The sequence below is a fragment of the Pezoporus flaviventris genome, unplaced genomic scaffold (assembly GCF_033815535.1).
Source record: "Pezoporus flaviventris isolate CSIRO_AGI_PZ_B2104156 unplaced genomic scaffold, CSIRO_AGI_Pfla_v1 ptg000025l, whole genome shotgun sequence".
In the NCBI taxonomy this organism is placed as follows: domain Eukaryota; kingdom Metazoa; phylum Chordata; class Aves; order Psittaciformes; family Psittacidae; genus Pezoporus; species Pezoporus flaviventris.
This window is the reverse complement of record NW_026892573.1, coordinates 4,427,943-4,448,144: the sequence shown is the minus strand read 5'-3', so window position 1 is coordinate 4,448,144 and position 20,202 is coordinate 4,427,943. Positions and strand designations below refer to the sequence as shown.

Here is a 20,202-nt window from a genome sequence, read left to right as displayed (position 1 = left end):
TACATTCTGACTTCATGTACAAAATTTGTATGGCCCACATCCAACAAGCACTTAAGCAGCGGCTTAATTTTAAGAAGTAATTAATCATATAAAAGTGTACAGGACCACTAAACTGTTTCAGTATGTGCTTAAATGTTTTAATAGAATAAATTTCATATTTCATTTTAAATAGCATTTATTGCAGTGGTCTTATTTTTAGCATGTCAATGAAATAATATTTTTTTTCGGGTCAGCATTAAGCTTGTTTGCTGTGATAAATACAATTTTTACATTAAGAAAGAACAAGTTTTCTTTTTACCGTGATGTGAAAGATGTAAGTTATGGTTGCCCCCAAGCTAGGCTTTGTGGGTTTTTTTGCCATTGTTAGGAAATTGAGAGTTGTGGCTTGAACTTGGTATAGCAGAGCTGTGGTTACCACACTGTTATTTAGTAGCCTGTTCTTAGGTTTTTAAAAGAAGATTTTGGAGAACACAACTTATTTTTTGGAGGCAGGAAGGAAAAGGATAAAACAGTAAGAAGGTGGCAAATACAAAGGTAAAAGGAAGAGTTCTCTCTCTTCAGAAAAGGCACAGTCCAGGCACCAAAGTATCAAATTGAAATAAATGAACAAAGCTAGCCATACTGTCGAAAACTCTCTAACGTCACATTCACCTATGTAACAAAAAACTATACAGAATTTCAAAAACAAGCAAACAAAATATTGGTCGTGTGGTTCCTCTGCAAGTGAGCTACTGACCTACCTTCACGACTCCAAACTGTATCTTAATTATCCATATTAGAGTAAAATATCCAAAACATCAGAATGACTGAGTATTCGTGTTTACCCAAAACTCCATATTCTGAGCTTCAATGAATTCACATAAAAAAATACATTACCTTCTGGCTGCACTTAGATTTTGAGGTCTCCAGACTGTATATATTGTTCTACAGATCACTTACCAGAAGCATGGTTGGTCAGAGTTCAAAGGAAATGACAGTAACATTGTTTGGCATTCGGGGATTTTTGTTCTGGGTTGGGTTTTTCTGTTTGTTTGTTTGGGTTTTTTGTTTGGTTGGTTGGTTGCTTGGTTGGTTTTAGTTTGGTTTGTTTTTTTCTAGTAGCCTTATGGTGTGTTTCCAGAGCAGAAACACTGGTCTAAGCTGCCTTTTATTGTCTTCAGCTAGTCAAGAGGATGTCCCCACCCATTAAAGTGTTTAAACCAGGCTGGAGGGGGCTTTGAGCAACCTGGTCTAGTGAAAGGTGTCCCTGCCCATGTCAGGGGGGTTGGAACTAGATGATCTTTAAGTTCCCTTCCAACCCAAACCATTCTATGATTCTATGAATACTCCTCTTCAGATAACGGCTTTGCGACAGCCAGACAGACTACGCTTTTGATCACTACTTCAATTACAAAATCACTGTAATTCTACATATTCTGCTACAGAATCCAAACTAACTTGGCTAGCCCAGCTAGTCATACAGCACTCATACAGCACTCATACGTCTTGCACCTTGGATTCTGATGTAACTGCTGGAAACAATTCAAAATGTCCACAGATTATCTATATAGCCTTACATGGATGAAGACCCAGCTATAGAATAGTCCTTCCTTGCGCTCTGGCATGCCATTATGTGTCTTCAGGGCCGCATGCAAGAAGTTCACAAGATAAGATATCTCAGAAAGGGATTTCGAGTTGTCATTTATCCTTGAATTAGTCTCTTCCTGTGCTTCTTAAAAAAAAAACAAACAAATTCTCTGTAAACTACACAATAAGATCAATGTGTTTCACCTGATCTTTTCTGGCAGAAAAAGCATTCCCCAGCTTCTTGGAACAAAATACAAAACAATCAAAATCTCTTATATTAAATATGAGAGTGCGATTATCTTCTCTTTTTTTCCCACATTCACAGCTCACCAGCTGGCTGGACGTTAAAAAAAAATAAAATAATTAATTTAAAAAAATCATGTTATCTTCACTGCAAAATAGCATTAACCCGTCAAAGATTCTAGGGGGAAAAAAGAAAAGCATTAAAACCAACACTACCTTTGAAGACCTGCTTGTGTATATCTACTTAAAAACGTTACAAGCTCCTCCTTTCTGGTACTTAGCTAGCAAGTTAAGCTTTGCCAATACGTGCATCACTAAAATGCCTTAGCAGATTTCATTTCAGTTTTATACAAACATGTGTCAGCATGTGGAGCGGTAATGACCACTGTGCCTTAAATAGCTAACTCTTTCCATTCTAACCCTGCTTGATTCTATGTATCACATTCAGTCCAGTCATTTTTAACTTCCCCAAACTACCATGTCTTTGGCTGGAATTTTCCATTAATTGACCCTTTTTTGAAAGCTTATATTGGTAAACAGCAAGTATGAGAAGGAACAAATATTGCACACCATTTCACACTAAAAACTGGTTAGCTTTCTCAAGGCATCCTCTAGAACTCAATAATATATATATATATGAAGCATTAAATATATTGTTCTGTGCATAAGTATGTGTGTCTCCATGTATCACAAACATAGAGTGATGAACTGATTCTGGCTAGTTCACTTAAAACATAGGTTAAAATCCCCAGGATGTGGGGAGGGAATTAAATTTGCCAGATTTTACAACAGTTGGGGGAAAAAGAAAAGTTGGTGAAAAATTTTACTAAGGATGTATATACAGTACAACTAATTCAATTGCAGACCAAAAATGATAGAAAATATGAATACTGAAGACAGATATGCAGCAGCACCCTTCAACCTCTTCTGTGGGCACTGCCAGGTGCCAAGATCTTGAGGGCAACTGCTACACACTTGGGCACTTTAGTTCTGCCCCATGCTGTACAAACATAATAATAAAGCTTACTGACACTACACATGTTGCTGCAGCTGCAGAATAAATCACAAGATTACAATATGTTTTGAAGCTGTGCAGGTTCAGACAATCCTCATGCATGTAAAGGCTCCCTTTCAGGGTTAACTGCTACTGCAGCATTTTCCCGAGAACTTCTGGTGCATAAAAATCATGTCTTCTTAAGCAGAAAAGAATCAACCACTATTTAGCTCAGTAAATCAGGAACTATCAAAGGTAGTAAAAGCATATTACATTGCAGAGAATGATGTTCTTTAAGTCTACTGCTAGTATCAACCACAGCACTTTACATTTACGTGAATTAACAAGCTATAGTAATCGGATAGAAATGTATACTAGAAACAAACAGGAAGTGACTATTGGGACTTGGCACTGTCAAATGCCACCATATGGAAGAGGTTAGAAACTTTTTTGAAGGCTCAGTTCCTAAATGGCTGGTGCTATCCACTATGGTCAATAAAAACACAGTGGGGAATTTAATTAATTTACTTTTATTACTCCATAATGATTTAGGATCACTTAAAAAATACATTAAGGCCTCAGATAAGATAATTCCAGTAACAACTCTTGCCATTTAACTAAATAACACTGTATTATCTCCACTAATTTTAACATACTTATGTTTCTGAACATCTTCCATGTTACAGTAATTTTATTATTAACAAAAAACACTGGGGTGAAAGAGAGTAAGAAAGCATCCTCCCAGATACATTGTATTTATCTTGCTCAATACACCATATTTTCTTGCATTTCCTGATTTACACTTTCTGCTCCAGAATGTCTGCTTCATCCAAAAATAAACACAGGCCAGACACCAAATTGCAGATTTGAGAGCAAAACACATATCCAGCAGAGCTTTCCCATTAACTGCACATGGACCCATTGAAGTAGGAAGCCAGGTCAGTGATGAAAGTTCTATTCTTCATATGCACTTTTTAGCAGACAGTACTCAAAACAAGAGTAGGAACAGTAACTGTGCTCATCTGACGACACCCAAATATCCAGGGACTATTTCATATTTAATCTTGTGCTCATCCCCAAGATGAGCAGAATTTAAAGAGAGAAAGTGTCTGCTCTAATTTGAACCTTCCCTTCTCAACAGGTTCCAGATATAAAGAACTGAAGTAAGACCATCTTTTTAAGGAATGTACTTTGCACTAAAGTGATTAACTTTAAAGAAACTAGAAGCCAGTTGATGACAGGCAGAGTTTTTGAGCTGTAGCCCCAAGAACTGAAGCCATCTGTTTCATTTAAGACATCACCAACCCTGCCCGTCTTAACCAGTGTCTTTAAAAGTTAAGAAGCCAAGTTTAACGGAGACACACAGAGAACTTTCCACATCATCTTCAATCCACAGTACAACACTCTACATCATCATATATACTGCATCAAAACTGCCCGAGTACAGTTTTCCAAAGTCCTCATAAAAACAAAATACATATTACAAAAATGGTTTTTACCAAGACGCTTTTTATATATGAAAGACTCGGGTCTCCCACAGTGGGGGGAAATGGTGCATAAGTATCATCCAGTCAAGAATCATTTCAATGCTCTCCATTGGGGGATTTTGTCTCAAAACTGCTCAAACTTCACAGGGTACCTGCCACCTGTCTATTCCCTTGTATTTCCTCCAGAGAACACACACAAGCTCCACAGATGCAATAGCTTCCAGCGTGAGGTTTAAAGATGCTGGCTTTAATCTCCCAAAAGTGCTAACTAATTTTGGTCCTGACTCCCCTACAGACACCTCCTGGTACAGTGTGGCTCTGTAACCATGTACGGGGCTTGAGCAAACAGGTAGCTAGGTAAAACAAGGTGCTGGCCCAAACAATAGTTTAGTCCTCTGCACTAAGATTTGTTCTCTCCTCAGGTTTACAGACACCAAAACATGTTGATCTTCAAGTTTTCTATTCAGGGAAATTAGTAATGGAAATGTTTTGACACAGACATGCCTTTAAAGTACTCTAAAAATGCGAGGAATATATATGCATGAACTGAAAATACACCCATAATAGAAGCTACCTAAATGTCTGGCCCTGACATTCATCCATTTCTCATAGTGATTTACTGTATAAGTTGTTCCACTTAAGTCAGTCGAGCAGTTTGCAGAGGAAGTTACGACTCATCGTGGGCAAGCTATGGTAAAACTGACTTCTAAGTAGAACTGTGAGAATATGATTAGCATGTCACAAACAAACAATGAACTTCAGTGTAATTACATCTCCCAGTATAGTATTCTTTCATTTTCCCATTCTGTTTTTTACCCCCTGCCCTTGGCCAAATAATTAATTGGTTTTATGCAGGAAGAAGAGGGCAAAGCTTAAAAACTCACTTTGAACACTACAGGTATTAGAAATCCTTAGACTTATGTTTGTGCTAGCGAAAGCAGTTTGCTCTTATACATACATTTGCTAAATCTTATTATACACATTAAAAAAAATCTACTCCTGAATGATTCTATCTGCAAAGTAGGACCATATGGTAGCTTTCACAAATGATCAACTGTACCAAAACACCTAAAAATAACTTCTTCCTTAAGTAAAATAAAAACAATTACCAGCAGAGACTTTTGGGTATAGTTCTGAGCTAAGGAATCGATACCACGTTGCTGACATGCTTCAAGTAAGTATATAAGCAACCCCCAGAGAAAAATAGCACAGTGTTAAACGGCCCACAAGCATCAGTGATAAATGTAACATACACCTCTTGGGTTCTTTCAAAAGTCTGTTCTTAGCTGTAAGACAAACTCAATCCATTTAATTAAAACCTTAGCTTAAAAACACATTCACTGAGTAAGCGAAGCTTAACAAATCTAATTTGAATGAAAGGGACTAGCTGGGTAAAAGAGCAGCTCCCTGATGTTCCTTGCTCTAGTGGTTTCATGTAACCACTGATCACCAACTACTACAACAGCGAAACACACAACACCCTTAAACTAAATGGGAGTTGTCTGTCTAAATATAGCTACTTTTAAATAATGCATCATGAGTTATAAAATAAAGTGCTCTTGAATTATTTAACATGGGTCTCATCTTTAACAAAGATATATCACTTTTAATTAAATTGAAAGAAAGATGTTTATATCTGGAGTTGCATATTAGTGTAAATTGCAACCAGCAAAGCAGCATTTTATGACTCAAATTGTGTCAGCACACATTTTTTCCTATATATACCTGATTTACAGAAATAGAACTGAGATGCAAATGAAGATAAACAAAAGCATGACGTGCAGACCTGTCTTAGAACTTCAGGCTTTGCTTTCATTCCCAGCCATCCAATAGAGAATATCCCACCAACCTGTTACGGTTGGTAGGAATAGTCGGTGTGTATCAACCTTTGATACGCAATCAACCTTTGTGAGAGTTGAACCTCAAATACACCTACCATCACCACAGACAGTAAAGCATCACCTTCTGTCACTTTTAAAACATTCTTAAGACCACCACACAGAAGTGGTATTAAAGCTGAAAGGTTGTGCAGGACAAAGTTTTCAACACGATGCAGTAGTATAGTAAATAATATATTATTTACTATAGTAACCTTTAGCCAGGCCTTCATTCACAAAAGCAAAATTAACATTTAGCAACAAAATGGCACGACATGTTTTGTTTAGGTTTGAGGAAAAAATTGTTTGCCACCTCACATAATGGGACAATGCTCCTGTTTAACAACTGATGCTTTATGTTTCAAAGTGGCTGCCTTTTGGATGTAGTGTGTGAAGCAAAAGCTCAAGGGAAGAACAGCACCAATCTGACCAGACTCCACAAACACATCCTTACTAACTTTCATGGGTGCTTTGTAAAGGAAACAACACCACAAGATCTATTGTCTAGAAATCAAAGTGTAAGTGTGATCTGCCTGGGCCTGCATGGAGTCACTTTGCCCCTCACAACCAGACACTTAGCAGCAAAATCCTTCATCTTGATGCCGCTGCACCCCTAAGCACTGCCCAGTGCGGCTTTGTGCAGACCCCATCTCTGAGTATGGACCACGCTCTGTAGAAAGTCACGGGATCCTTCCCACAGAAAGTAAGTCAGGTCTAGATATTTTTATACTCCTAAAAGCAGGCTTGCTTAAGTTCATTTTCCCAGAAAAAAAAAAAAAAAACAACAAACCGTGATGTAAACACACCATCCATCAAAAAGTTAATTCCACCAGGATGACCCCGGCAGCCAAAACCTTCAATAACCCGAAATTTTGGCAGCTGCTTTATGCATCCAGCCCCACGAGCGAGCTGGAATAGAAGTTTCACTCCCGTCCCGCGAGGTGCCTTTCAAACTGGAAACCGCGTTTCCCTCCTTGGCGCCACTCCCGCTCCCAAACGGGAGTCCGATGTACCACCACGGGCTGGCTGCCGGCGCACACGGCGGCGGCCCCCTGGGACCGGAGAGGGGAGGGGAGAAGACGGGGATGTGGGGAAGGAAAGTTGGTGAGCACGGGCTCGCTGAAACGCCGTGGGAAGGGAGGGCGGGATCCCTGCGGCAGCGGTGCCCGCCGCCGAGGAAGAGGAGCCGGAGGGAGGCAGCCCGCCGCTTCCCCCCACACCCAGGACGCCGGGCAGGGCAGGGCGGCTGCAGGGGCAGGCGGCTTCCCCTCCGGCCCCGCGGAGCCCCGCCGCCCCGGGGGCTCTTCCTGCCAGCCGGGGACAGATGTGGACGCAACAGCTGGACGGGGAGGAGGGGAGAGGGAAGAGAGGGAAGGAAGGAAGAGGCACGGCTGCCTCACCCCCCGGCCCCCCCGCCCGCCGCAGCTACCGGGGATGCGGGCGGGATGCAACGGCTGGCCCCGGCTCCAGGCTGGCCTCGCCGTAGCACGGGGATGGAGAAAGTTGCCCCGGAGGCAGCGGGGCTCGCCGGGTCCTGCCGCCCTTACCTTGCTGCGGATCTGGCCCGAGGTGGACACTTTCCGGATGAGTTTCTGGGGGCCCTCGTGCTCCCCTTCGCTGTCCGACGACTCGTCCGCGGGCCCCGCCGCCGCCGGGGCCTGAGGCTGGGGCTGCTGCGGGATCCCGGCACCGCTCATCCCTGATTCGGCCCCGGCCATCTTCCCGGACTCCTGCCGAGAGAGAGCACACGAGCCCGGCTCAGCCAGGGCAGCCGCTGCCGCTCCCCTCCCCGGGGAGGAGGAGGAGGCGGTGCGGGAGGGTGGGGAAAGAGGCGGTGCGGAGAGGAGGGGACGGAGGCGGCGGTGGAGGGGACGGAGCCCGGTGCTGGCGGAGGCGAGCGGACCGCCCGGCCGCCATCTTCCGCCGCCCCCCTCTGGCGGGGAAGGGCCACTTCCCGCCGCTGCCCGCTCGCAGGGGCTGGGGCGCCGCCGGGTCCGGGGGCCGTGGCCGTGGCTCGTCTCGGGGTGAAGGTGGGCGCGCCGCAGGTGAGCGGCGGGGCGAGGCTGAGGGGCGAAGCTGGCGAGGGTCCCCCCGCACCTGCCCGGGCGTCCCCACGGAACCGAGCCCCGCGTGGCTCAGAGGGGGAAGCCGAGTCCTAATCGTTCCACGGCAGCACGGGAAACCCGCCAGCTCTGAGGGCGGGAGGGCTGCCCATCCGCTGTCCGGCCGCGGACCGTGCAGCTCTCCCGTGGGACCACAGCACATCTCTGGGGGCTGGGTGGACGGCATCTAAACCGATGGGCTCCTCCTCATCTGTGCCTCCCACCTGTCCATCCCGTGGCATCCTTCCCCGTCAAAGCACTGGGCAGTTCTGTCAAATGCACGCATTGCTTTCCAGTTATTTTCTCCTATTAGTTTTAATTTTCTTCTTACTCCGTTCTTTTTTTTTTTTTTTCTTTTTGTCTTTGTAAAAGAGGAGCCTTTTGGGGAAAGAAAGGGTCAGTTTTCCCTTTTAATCTCAGATCTGGCAGCACACACGATCTTGAAATGTCACCACATGTTCTGAATTGTGGGACTTCGAAATGATTGTGGTTTGTATGTAGTCAAGTGTTCAAAATAAGCATTTAAATCACAGCAATACTAAATAAAACACACAGCTCCTAGCTGCATGGACCGGATTAAACATAAGAAAGCAATCAATACTTGTGGCTTCCATATCCCCACAATTCTATTTATATTTCTAGAAAGGGAACTGACATCTCTTAATATGCTAATAGAATGCTGCAGTACCTAAATACAAGGCAGTTAATGAGAAACAAAAACCCCTAGTGTACAATCTATCCTACACGGTAGACACCTTGCTACCACCTGAATTTCATACAAACCAGAGTATTCCATCTCTTCTATTGAGACTTTTATTCACAATAATGAAAATTAAATATTTCCATGAAGCCATGCAGGTCTTGTGGCTTAGTACTGTGTTACTGCACCAGGTACTTCAAATGTGATTCTGCTTCGCATAGGATCACTTAACTACTAAGTTATATTTTAAAACATGGCAAAAAATAGATTAAAAAAAATAAAATATGCATTAAAGTATATTTTAAATGCATTCTGACCATATTACCTATAATCTCTATTAGAATAACAATAGGGCCTAAATCCTACCATCAGTACCACATGTCTAAACAGATGAAGTTTTCATATCATCCCTTCTCCTTACAGGCTAATTGTGAAACTAAGGGATGATTCTTGTCTTGTCTCACTCTTCACCTGAGGGAGAGTTCTCATTTTTCAAAAACATGGGATCAAACTTGGGCAAGCACAAGTCTGTACTGCTCTCAGTGAATTAATCTAGGACACAGCTGGGAAGAAAGGTTAAAAGCAATGTTTACGGATACTTGTTCTTTCCACCCTCCCTTCCTTCTCTTCTGCACCTTAATTTCAGGAACAGCAAATTACGCCAGAAAACATCTCACTGCAATTCCTTGAGTCTTCTGAAGGTAAATGGCAATTGAACATTGCAAGAGGACAAAAAGACAGGTTTTCTAATTCATACTAACATGTATTACGTGTAACCATGACTGTGATTTGAGGAACACTTAATGCTAACAGAATATCAGCAAGACTGAGTAATCCATTTAATTCCACTGAATTAAACAGCACTAGCTGAACAACACTAGTTGTGTTGTTGTGCATGCGACTGCTATATGTTTGTGTCACAGGACTAGGATCCTGGGCGAAGTTACGTGCAAAACTTCGTTTCGTGGTTACAAGTGATCATTTCACCCATGAAGAATACCTTCCTAAATTCAGTCAAAAACGTGTGATGAGAGAGTACGAGGGAAAGGCACACACAGACAGTGAAATACTGAGGTGCATAATTTGGGATTACGATGTTTGAATTCAGGGGGATCATGAAGGTGACTCCATTGATGACCCAAAATGTGTATGTTTAAGCATTTGGGTTTGGGTTGTGGTGGTTTTTTTTTCAATAAAATAATATCTGATTGCTTGTTCCCTATATATTCAGACCTTGATCCTAAAAACAGTAGGTGGTTAAAGTGTATTTCCAAAATACAGCCTTCCACTGAAGTTTTGGAATCATAAATGCACAGCACCAGTATTTTCCAGAGGAAGACACTAATCTGGTTTGTTTTCAAACTGCTTTCACAAGTGGTTACACTAATTTAAAAACTTGTCTTTAATACCAGCAAACATTGGACCATTTAGGAATGGATGTGAATGCATTGTTTCATCATTATTAGGTGGAAAAGTAAAATCATAGAATGGTTTGAGTTGGTAGGGACCTTAAAAATCATCAAGTTCTAACCCTCCTGCCACACGCAGGGACACCTTCCACTAGACCAGGTTGCTCAAAGCCCCATCCAACCTGGCCTCGAACATTAACAAAGTTACTAATTTGGTTCTTATATGTAACAGCTCCTGTGACATCCAGCGGCTATTACAATGCCAGCAGAGGAGTTGGAGATCTCCTCAGGTATCTGTAGAGCCAGCTCAAACTTTCTTCACTAGATTTCATCTCAAATACGTAAAAGCTGGCAAAAGAATATCTGTAGGTGAAACGAGCAATAAACACAGTTCTTCAACTTCTGTTCCCTTTCAGAGCTTAGCTAACAGCCCTGGCTTCTGCACAGTCTCTGCACCTCACAGAGGGCATCATGGATTCTCACATGGGCTACCCTGTTGTGATTTTCCTCTCTCCTGACTGACCAAACACAAGAATTGGATTACGAGGAGAGGATGCACCAGCCTTTCACTTCCAAGAACGTCACTTTCATCCTATCTCAATAAACTTCAGAATGCAATGAAAAAAAAAGAAGTACTAGGAAATGTTCTTTCAGGTCACCTAATGTGAAGATTTCAGTAGTAATAACCTAAATGTGAGTAGTAATAACCTAAATCTGCAAATGATAAGAGATGTCCTGCAATGAGAATATGGTTTCTGTGAAGTACATAGTGGAATCTGTGTAATTACAGGCTCTAAAATCCACAGTCATCTGTGAGTTCTTCAAGATGAAGGAACCAGGCATTAAGCGTTCCTGAAAGTAGCTGAGTTATTCGTTCACCTCAGCATAGGAAGTTGTTTCTACAAACACATGCTGCTGTGCACAAAGACGGTTTTAAAGATCTCACTGTTTCCACTTCTTTTTCTTTTTAGAGGTATTAGTAGTTAGATAATCAGGGTCCAGTTCCAACCTTTACCCGGATAAAACTGCTTAAGATAGCCATGGTAACTTCGCCTTAGTAAGGACTGCCAACTTGACTTCCATCCCTTCATCTCACAGCTGAAATTCTCCTAGGTGATCTCTGTCACACTCAATATGAGAAATATTGAATAGTACATTTCAGCTCAGTGAATATTCAGCTATGATTATTGTAGTGCAAATGGTACCATTAGACTTCTGTGAGACAGGCTTTTGAAGAATACGGGGCTATATATGCAACCATTAAAAACACAAAATGTTTTTAGCATGTGCTACATCTTTCATTTAATATACTCAATTCCATGCTTCTTAGTAATTACCTTTAGTTTCCTAACTGAAGCAAGAGAACCTGGTGAAAAGCGTAAAGAAGTGTTGGCATTTAAAGGGAGATGGCAACTGATACAAAACAGCTCCACTAACATCATTTGTGCTATGCCAATTGGTATCAGCTAATGATCTGCCCTTTAAATTCAAAGAATCCAGAAGTGCTGGGTATATATATGCACTGTGAGAACGTTTTAACTCAACCACATCCAGTTCCAATAATAGAATATGTGTTGCTAAAATGCATATGCAATCTAGAAAAGAATCCAAATACACATGCACTCTAGCTGCACTGGAGATTATAATGCAGACTAACGCATTAGTTGATTCCAGGAACATAAATTATTCCAGCTCTACTATTGTTTCCCTTTGCAACAAGCGTATTTACCACTTTTTCTCTAGGTCACTTTGGAATCAATAAACTGAAGGGCAATATTTTTTTTTCCCTCTACCTCAAAAAGTGGATTAATAGTAGTATCTGTGTCAGGTTAACAGTGTTCATGATGCTGAAGTTTTTATTCGATCTTTTCTAATTTCAGTGGTTGGTGATAACTGTACTTTTTAGCTGGGCTCCCCACACTGAGCAAATTAGTTTCAGACCTGCCTGTCTGAACTCCCTCTGTAGATCAAGTTAGCCGTGTTATTCTTTCTCTGCTTCCTTACCAAAGGGGATGCCAAAATTCAGCAAAATGTATGCATACCAATGTTAAAGAGAGTAACTACGTCGCTGATGGCTGTTTCAGGAGTAGCCAAGGCAATCCTGTAATCTGTAGATTACAAAAACATACGCTTCAGAGTGAAAAGGTGTAAACCAGTGGAGGTTGTCAAAATAAAGCATCATTTTGCAAATGTGTTAGGACCCATCTATACATTTCAAGGGAAAGTTAAACTCAAGACTCAGGTCTCATGTGAATGTCAGGTGTAGACCTTTGTAAAACATATATTACATGTATTTTGAGTACAAAGCCACTGAATCTCTCTTAGAAGAATGCAGGATGAGCCTTACATTTTTGTTACTTTTATTAACTCCATCATGGAGGATCTAATGGCGACTCAGTGGAGTCAGGAAGAGTTTTCCGTTCAAAGTGAGCTGCGAGTTAAAGAAAGGATTTTATAGAAATCTGAAACTGCACACAGACAAGTCCAGCCCTGACAGGCAAAGGAGAAGTCGTGGCTCCATTTGATGTCCGTCATGTATTTCTCAGAGCAGCTACAGGAAGAGCACCTCCCAATGACTTCTGACAATTTGCATAGGTAACGAGCTTGCACAGACTCAAAACCTGCAATAGATAGTGCTTCTGTCCTGTTACTCTTTTTCTGTGTTTTGAGAGTGAGGGAGAGTTCTGGGCACTTTTGTTTTTCCCTTCATCATGCAGTTCTTCACCTCCTTTGCCCCCATTATAATAAAAAGCCTGCTCACGAGTGGATACAAAGAATGATGCGGCTTTTGCCACAAAGACTGTGTATTTTACCAGCAGGTTACCAGGTATAGGATTGAGTGGTTTAGCTGAAATTAGAGTCTTGTAAAGGAAATGAGTACAGTGGTTAACACTAAAACTGCATTCATGGATGTACTCTAACAAATGCAGCAATGAAATGATAAACATGACCCAAATCCCGGTGCTTACTGGGGGAGGGGGAAATGGAGAAAAAGATGTGCTCCTTGTTTATCTGAGCCCTGTGCACAGAAGGTAATGGGTTTGGATGCTTCAGCCAGGATACCACATTTCCAAGTGGAGGGGCTGCAATCCATCAGCCTCCCAAGTTTCAGCTGACTTTCAGATGACGGCAGCCAATTTAAATGTCACTGTTTAATAGGATAACGCATTCGCGGGAATCAGCTTTGCTGCCTTCCTCCCACAATGTCTTCATCTCTCCAGGCAAAAATCTCGGGTTTCCCTTGCCTGATCCTTTCGGTGTCAGCTGCATGTTACCGGAACACGCATACAGCTGTTTTCCCTATCACAGCTGCATCTCCGGCAGCAGCTTTGGGGCTGGAGGACTGCAGAGGGCAATGAAGGGGGATGTTCAACTTCACAACAAAAATGAGGCTCGTAAAAATGTACTTGGGAGGGCTACAAATCCTTACAGGGAAGGGGGTGAACCTAGTTCACCCTGGGTATTTCCAGGGCTGGGCTGCTGCTTTCCTGGGGATGAGCACACTGAGACAAAGTACAGCTTTCACGCAGTTGCTCTTTAAAACTGGGTTTACAAGTAAAACCAGGGCCCCTAGACCAGCGTAACGAGTTAGCAAAACATGGCACAGCCGTCTAAAGAGGAGACTGGCAGTGGCATGGGTCCATGCTTCACGTCACCTCACCAAGTTCAGGGCCAGAAACAACCTAGCCTTGACCTTTCAGATAGCCTGAAATCTCCCAAGCAGCTACCCAGAGCCTATTTTTAGCTGTCCCTGCCTGATGTGTGTGTGTGTGTTTGCACAATGGAGAAAAGCCCAAGAGCAGGACCAGACAGCCCTGAAAAGGGAAATCTGATTTTATCGCTGGCTGAGGATGCTGGTGACATGATTTCCTTCAGCTTGAAGGAGGGTCTCCGACTTGCTTAAACAAACCACAAAGCCGCTGCACCGCAGCTTTCCTCCTGGCCAGTTCGGGCGCTCCCCTCCCTTCCCGCATTCCAAAAATAAGGATGGCAGCGGGGGACCCCAGCCCTGGCCTGCTTTGCTGCTGTGACATGAGTGATCCCCAACCTGGCTACAGAAGAAGAAGGGGAAAAGAAGTGTCTCGTTCTGGAAACTGCCTCCCGACGCTGGACTTCGCTTTTGCTGCGCTAAGAGAAGGCGTTTAACGGTATCAACATACAACCTCCCCGCCCCCGGCAAAGTTGAGGCAAGGCTCTCGGTGCTAACCCAAGGCTTTCCACCCTGGCAGTGGAACTCAGAAAGGCCGATGAACACCCCGTCCCCCTGAGGGGCGAGCCCGCCAACAAACAGCCAGACACGGTGGGGAGGAAAGGTTCCGAGCCCCCGTCCCGGCGGGGAAGGGACGGAAGCCAGCGGCCGGGCGCTGCCGCGGAGCGTGGTCGGAAGAAGCGAAGGGACGGGGGGTGGCGGGGGGAGCACAGATAAGGATGACAGCCAGACCCCCCGGCTGAACAATGCAGGCAGGAAAAAGGGTAGGAAATGCCTGTGCAACTGCGAGGCACGCATGTACCTACCAGTTCCTCCCAGGCGGGGCTGCGGGCGCTATAGGAAGGGTACCCATGCTGCTCCATCCCCCCGCAGCAGGTCCCCGACCTCCGCGCGGAGAGCGCCGGCTGGCAGCAGCGCAGGTTACGCGGGGCTGCGCTTCCCTCCTGCCGCTGCCGCTCCTCGGTCCGGCAGCGCGTCCCCAGCGCCGCTCTCCTCCCCCCTCCCCGCTCCTCCCTTTTTCTCCCCCGGCCCCGTCCAGGCCCCCTCCTTCCTCGCTCCCTCCCTCCCTCCCTCCCTCCCCGCCCGGCTCTTCTCCCTCCCACGGCCCCCGGGCTCAGCCCCGCTCCCGGGGGAGCCGGCCCGCAGCTGCCGCGCCGCTCACATCGTCACCGCGTCCTCCGGTGCGCGGCCCGAGCCCTCCTCGCCGCCGCCACGGGGGCTCCCCGGTCCCCCGACCCGACGCAACCCAACCCGCCCCGCCCCGGGAAGCCCGACCGATTACGAGAAAATCGCCTTGAGCATAAGCCGGTTTACAGCCGCTTCGGCTGTCTGCGCAGCGGGGCCGGCGGGCGAGGATGGGGGGAAGCCCCCTCGGTGCGCCGGGGCCGCTGACACCCCACGGGGTTATGCATCCTTTCCTCTTCCCCGGCCCTCCTCGATGCGGGGCGGAGAGCGGGGTCCCTTTGCGCATCACTTTGCTTCCGAGCTGAGTTCTCTCTGGAGCCAGGAGGCGTCAAGGTCAGGACCTGGTGCTGGGGCAGCCCTCAGTGCCCCGCAGGAGGGCTCTGAGAGCGGGGTTCCACACGTTAACGCTCCTCGGGCAGCCGCTTTCCTTCACAGAGGTGCCGGATGGTCCCACAGGTACCTCAAGAAACGTTTCAGACTTGGGAATGTTGAATGGCAAATGCAGAGAAGACAGCATGGATGTGTAGGCCCTGTCCAGGATGGGGGGGCTTTCATTTCCAGGGCCATCACACCTGCCTTATGGAGTAGCAGTATTTCTCTGCCCTCCATCTTGCCTTTGATTAATTAATAATAAATAAATTAATAAAAATAATTAAAAATAATGTATACAGTGTGTATACTTCAGTCTCCTCTTTTTACTAGTTACCAGGATAACCTTTAACACCAGCCAGTGCATTACAACACTTCATGTGGAGCTTGTATCTCCAACAAACTCAACGCTTTCACTCATTCATTTCTCCCTGTTGTTGCAGAGTAGCGGGATATGTGAAAGAGCAGTATTGGAAGAGAGAGTGAGAAAATGAAGCTCAGTCACCATCCAAAATAATGGTGTCTTCACCCCAGTTTTTCTGTATTCCTTTTCATTCCAGCCCACCCTTTTGGATTTGCAGCTACCATGGTTGATTACAAAAAGTAATCTCTGGGTCATCTATTTGGTAAGTGCAAATGCCAGAAACTGAGCTTAATTTCACAAGAACAAAGAAAGTAGTTTGTATTTACAGGAGTTTTATTTAAGGATATATTAATGTTCTTCATGTTTTACAGCTTTTTTTCATGCAAAAAGAAAAAAGATGGCACACTGCTACTTGAGCTCTCTCTCTTGCAAAACACACTGACAAGAAGTAGCTCCACTGCTGAATGACAATGAAGTCTTATCTATGCATTTAAATAAGCCTACAGAAAAATCCCATGACATTAAGATGGTGTACCCCTAGGCTGGGCCCAAACAAGTGCCACAGCATATAGCTCATTTGAGGAACAGAAATTGTTGCATTTCTCCCAGCAGTAGAAAAAGGAGCTATTTTTGTTGATAATAAGTTTATCAGTGGTCTGTTGATGAACTGCTTTGATGGTAAGAGGGTAACCTCAGAGGGAAGGAAACAAGATGACCCAGAGCATTTTGCTTGTTGGAAGGCAGCTTTCTAAAGCTGACAGTGAGCAACAGTTGTCCAAGGATGTCTGGTCTCCTTCCCCTTGTCCCCTGTTTGTGAGACACTGCTGAGGAATGTTATACTACAAAGGGCTTTACATATAAGGGCGAGTGTCAGAATAAGATTAGTCAGCTCCCCTTTTTTCCTCATGATGCACCAGAGGATCTCACATGATGCTTGCTTACACCTCTTGACATGTGGCCTCCTTAGTGTTGGCCATGCTGGGGCTTTGTGGCGAAAGTGGCCTGCCATGAAATATATGTCATACTGGCACCTCGTGTTTCCTTGCTTGCTGAACCACAAAAACTGAAAACTCATATACAGGAACTTTAAGCAATTTGAAGTTACTCCTTCAGCTCAAGCACTGTATGTACCCTTTTGCCATGAAATTCAGATTCTTGCTGTTCCTTCAGCCCTATTTTCTGTTTCATGTGCCGTGAATCTTGTACCTGTGATGAGATACACAATTAAATTCACCTCATTTCATCCCCTGGAGTTCAAAGCTTGGTTTCCATAAGTGGAAAGCTAGTATAGGCCCCAGAAGATTGCAACAACCTACTTAGGTTGAAGGTACATTTCAAGGTCTTGTTGGATAAGGAGGGCAGATATCAGCTGCTGCACAGATCCTGCTAGGTCTAAATGGAACTTATGCAATGCAACTTCAGCTCATCCCTGCTGCCCTTTCAGGATCCTAAATGGCACATTTGACTTTTCCCTTCTATCTGTGAAGGAGACAGATTTTGGCCTTCACTGAGGAGCCCTGTCCCATGTGATTTCCCTGCACATGAGCTCTTCTCCCCAAGTCACCCAGCACAGTTTCAGCCAACGCCGAGTGTTGTGCTGCTTGGATGAACTGGCTGAAAACCATGGGCAAAATACCTCTTTGCTGAAAAACATAATTCTGTCAAAGCCAAGGTGGAATTTGAGGACAGATGTCAGAATCACAGGATTATTTTTGTGGTTGTTCAGGGTCATGCTGCCACATATACAGAAGGGTGAGGGAACTAAGTCAGGCCCGAGGCAAGGGTAAGCTTTGTTAGCGAGGGGTAAAGAAGCCACCTGCTGAAACAAGGGGTGACCAACTGTCCCCTTGAGAAGATGGGAACACTGGGTTGGGAGGAGAGCTCACCAAAGGCAGGTCTTCACAACCAGCTTGGGAACAGACAGTGATTCTCCTAGCAGCACAGCCTGAGGGTTGTTTTCATTTAATTCTAATTTTCTGATTTTGCTCCAAGTCATGTTGTTTGTTTGGATTGTTTGGGGGTTTTATTCTTTTCAAGTTTGCCTACTTAGTCCAGACATGTGGGGTTGAATTTCTTGGTAGTTTGCTCCATCTACTGTGTTCAGTTATGCCTCATCTCCCTCTGTCTCTTCTGTTCCCTGCCTTTAATGATTCAGTGAAAACTGGATCAACGAAGGAAATGTTTCATTATTGACATTTTTTTTACATGAAGCACATTACAAATAGTAACACATGCCTGCCTTTTCTAAGCAAAATATTTTGGATATATTGGACACACAGAAACATACAGCTTTCGATGCCAATGCTGTGCTTAGACATTCACAAGGAAGTCCCCACCTCTTTAAGTATTTCCACTCCTTGGTGGGGAAAAAATGAACTTTCTGGTTTTTTTTTTTTTTCTAATTTGAAGTAGAAAAACATTACAAGAATGAGCTTTTTACTTTTTTTTTTCTTATTTTTCCACCAGCATTGCATTTACAGTGTATCACATAAAGAGTATACCCTGATTTTCATCAATTTATGCTAATGTGAATCTTCCTTTTTTTCTCGGCACATAGTATGCAAGCCTAATTTGAGTAAATTCCTCAAGGAAAAGTTGTTCTTCATTCTCTTCATTGTAAATATGCTGGATTTTTTCCTGTTAAATAATTTTGCAGGATTTCAGCAACAAGGTAGTTGGGTAGTTCCTGCCAGGAATACAGGTAGTGACAACCTGCAGTGGGTCATTAAAATGATAAATGTGTTAAAAGCAGAGGAAAACACACATGCTCCTCAATTTGGTAATCTTTCCTCGAACCAACAGAATGAGTTCAGAAAAACATTTAAAATATTAAGGTATATTCTTTCAGTAGCAATTATACACAAAGTCCTGATCGCTGCCTTGAAGCCCACTACTTTCTGTTCATCCAAACTATTGTAGAAATTCTGTATTTCTCCCATTTTACCATGCTTGATGCTTGGAACCTTTAGCAAGGTACCTAAAAATGTTTTTAGCCTACAGTTGTCATTCACAGATGTTCTCCACGACGTACATTCTCTTTGCATTTTTATTATTCCTCTTGTTACTCTAATAGCCACTTCTGCACGTACCTGTAAGAGACAGGATGCTTTTAAATAATTCCCTGGAGTTCCGGGTCTTACAAGAGGGAAATTATTTATGTAGCTGGCAGAAATTTGTCTGTTTTCTAAATGAAGAGCTTTCAGAAGAAAGGAATCACAGTGAGAAGAAAAAGTGTTTCACTGGAGCAGCAGCAGAGCTGTGGAAGAACAATCCATATGCCACTTCGTTGCCCTCCCACCACTTCTATTTCCTCTTCTGAGTTCTCCCCTCCCAGTATCAGCATCTCCTGCTTGTCACGCTGGTGTGGACAACCAAAACAGTGCCTCCTTCCAAGAGGCAGGACCACGGTCTAACGGGGCTGAAGTGTCTTTTCCCTTATGGACTTCATTCAGAGACCTCTAGAAGGTGTGTGTTTGCCATCCCAGCCTTTTGGCCACCCTGACTTGCTGCTGAAGTTTCAAGAGATACCCTGACAGTCATCAGAAAAATATCATGAAAGCACAGATGGCTGTGGCCTCTGCCAGTGCCCCTGGCTGAGGGCATGTACCAATACATTTACTTAAGGATGTTGCTGAATCAAATTTGAGCCATTCTAGCTTGACATGGATGGTCTCATAAAAATAGCTTTGGGAAGAGTCATTTACTCCAATCACTTGGCCCGAGACAGCACCAACTGTATCCAAATTATCCTCAAATGGTATTGCCAGTCCAAACCCTGATGACCAGGGTTATGTATCTTCCCTAGAGAATGTAGATAGTGAATGACCTAAATCTGCTGTGCTGCAGTTTTTATCTCATCCCCCATGTATATGGAGAACCCATTCCTTGTTGCTTCATACCTTTTCATGCATTTGGAGGCTGTTGTCACACATTTCTACCCTAAACCAGCCCAATTTCATTCTCATCATTGACCTCTCAGCTCACACTTCCAAAGGCATTGTCAGTGTCTCACTTAACATGCAGGGCCTATCAGGCACCATGCTCCAGCTGAGGCTTCACCTTAAAAAAACATCAGCCTGGATTTATCCAGGTGTAATGAATATGCTCTTTGGATGAGCACCCTGACCATTAATGAGGATTGAAGCATCCTTCCAGCCTGTGTGTGAAGCAGGGCTTCCTCCTGTGGATGGTGTGTTG

At 44.1% G+C, this 20,202-nt stretch overlaps 1 protein-coding gene across 2 annotated transcripts in view; it reads right to left on the bottom strand.

The window, feature by feature from the left end:
• The window catches only part of DGKH (diacylglycerol kinase eta), a 163,968-nt gene extending 148,480 nt beyond the window's left edge, over positions 1 to 15,488 (bottom strand). For both annotated transcript variants that reach the window (XM_061457285.1, XM_061457286.1), the window contains exons 1-2: positions 14,894 to 15,488; positions 7,715 to 7,897 (exon numbers count right to left, since the gene is read on the bottom strand). In XM_061457285.1, the coding sequence (XP_061313269.1) occupies positions 7,715 to 7,897; positions 14,894 to 14,950 (240 nt within the window). In that variant the 5' untranslated portion in view covers positions 14,951 to 15,488. The remainder of the gene's footprint in view (positions 1 to 7,714; positions 7,898 to 14,893) is intronic.
• Positions 15,489 to 20,202: the final 4,714 nt, after the last annotated feature.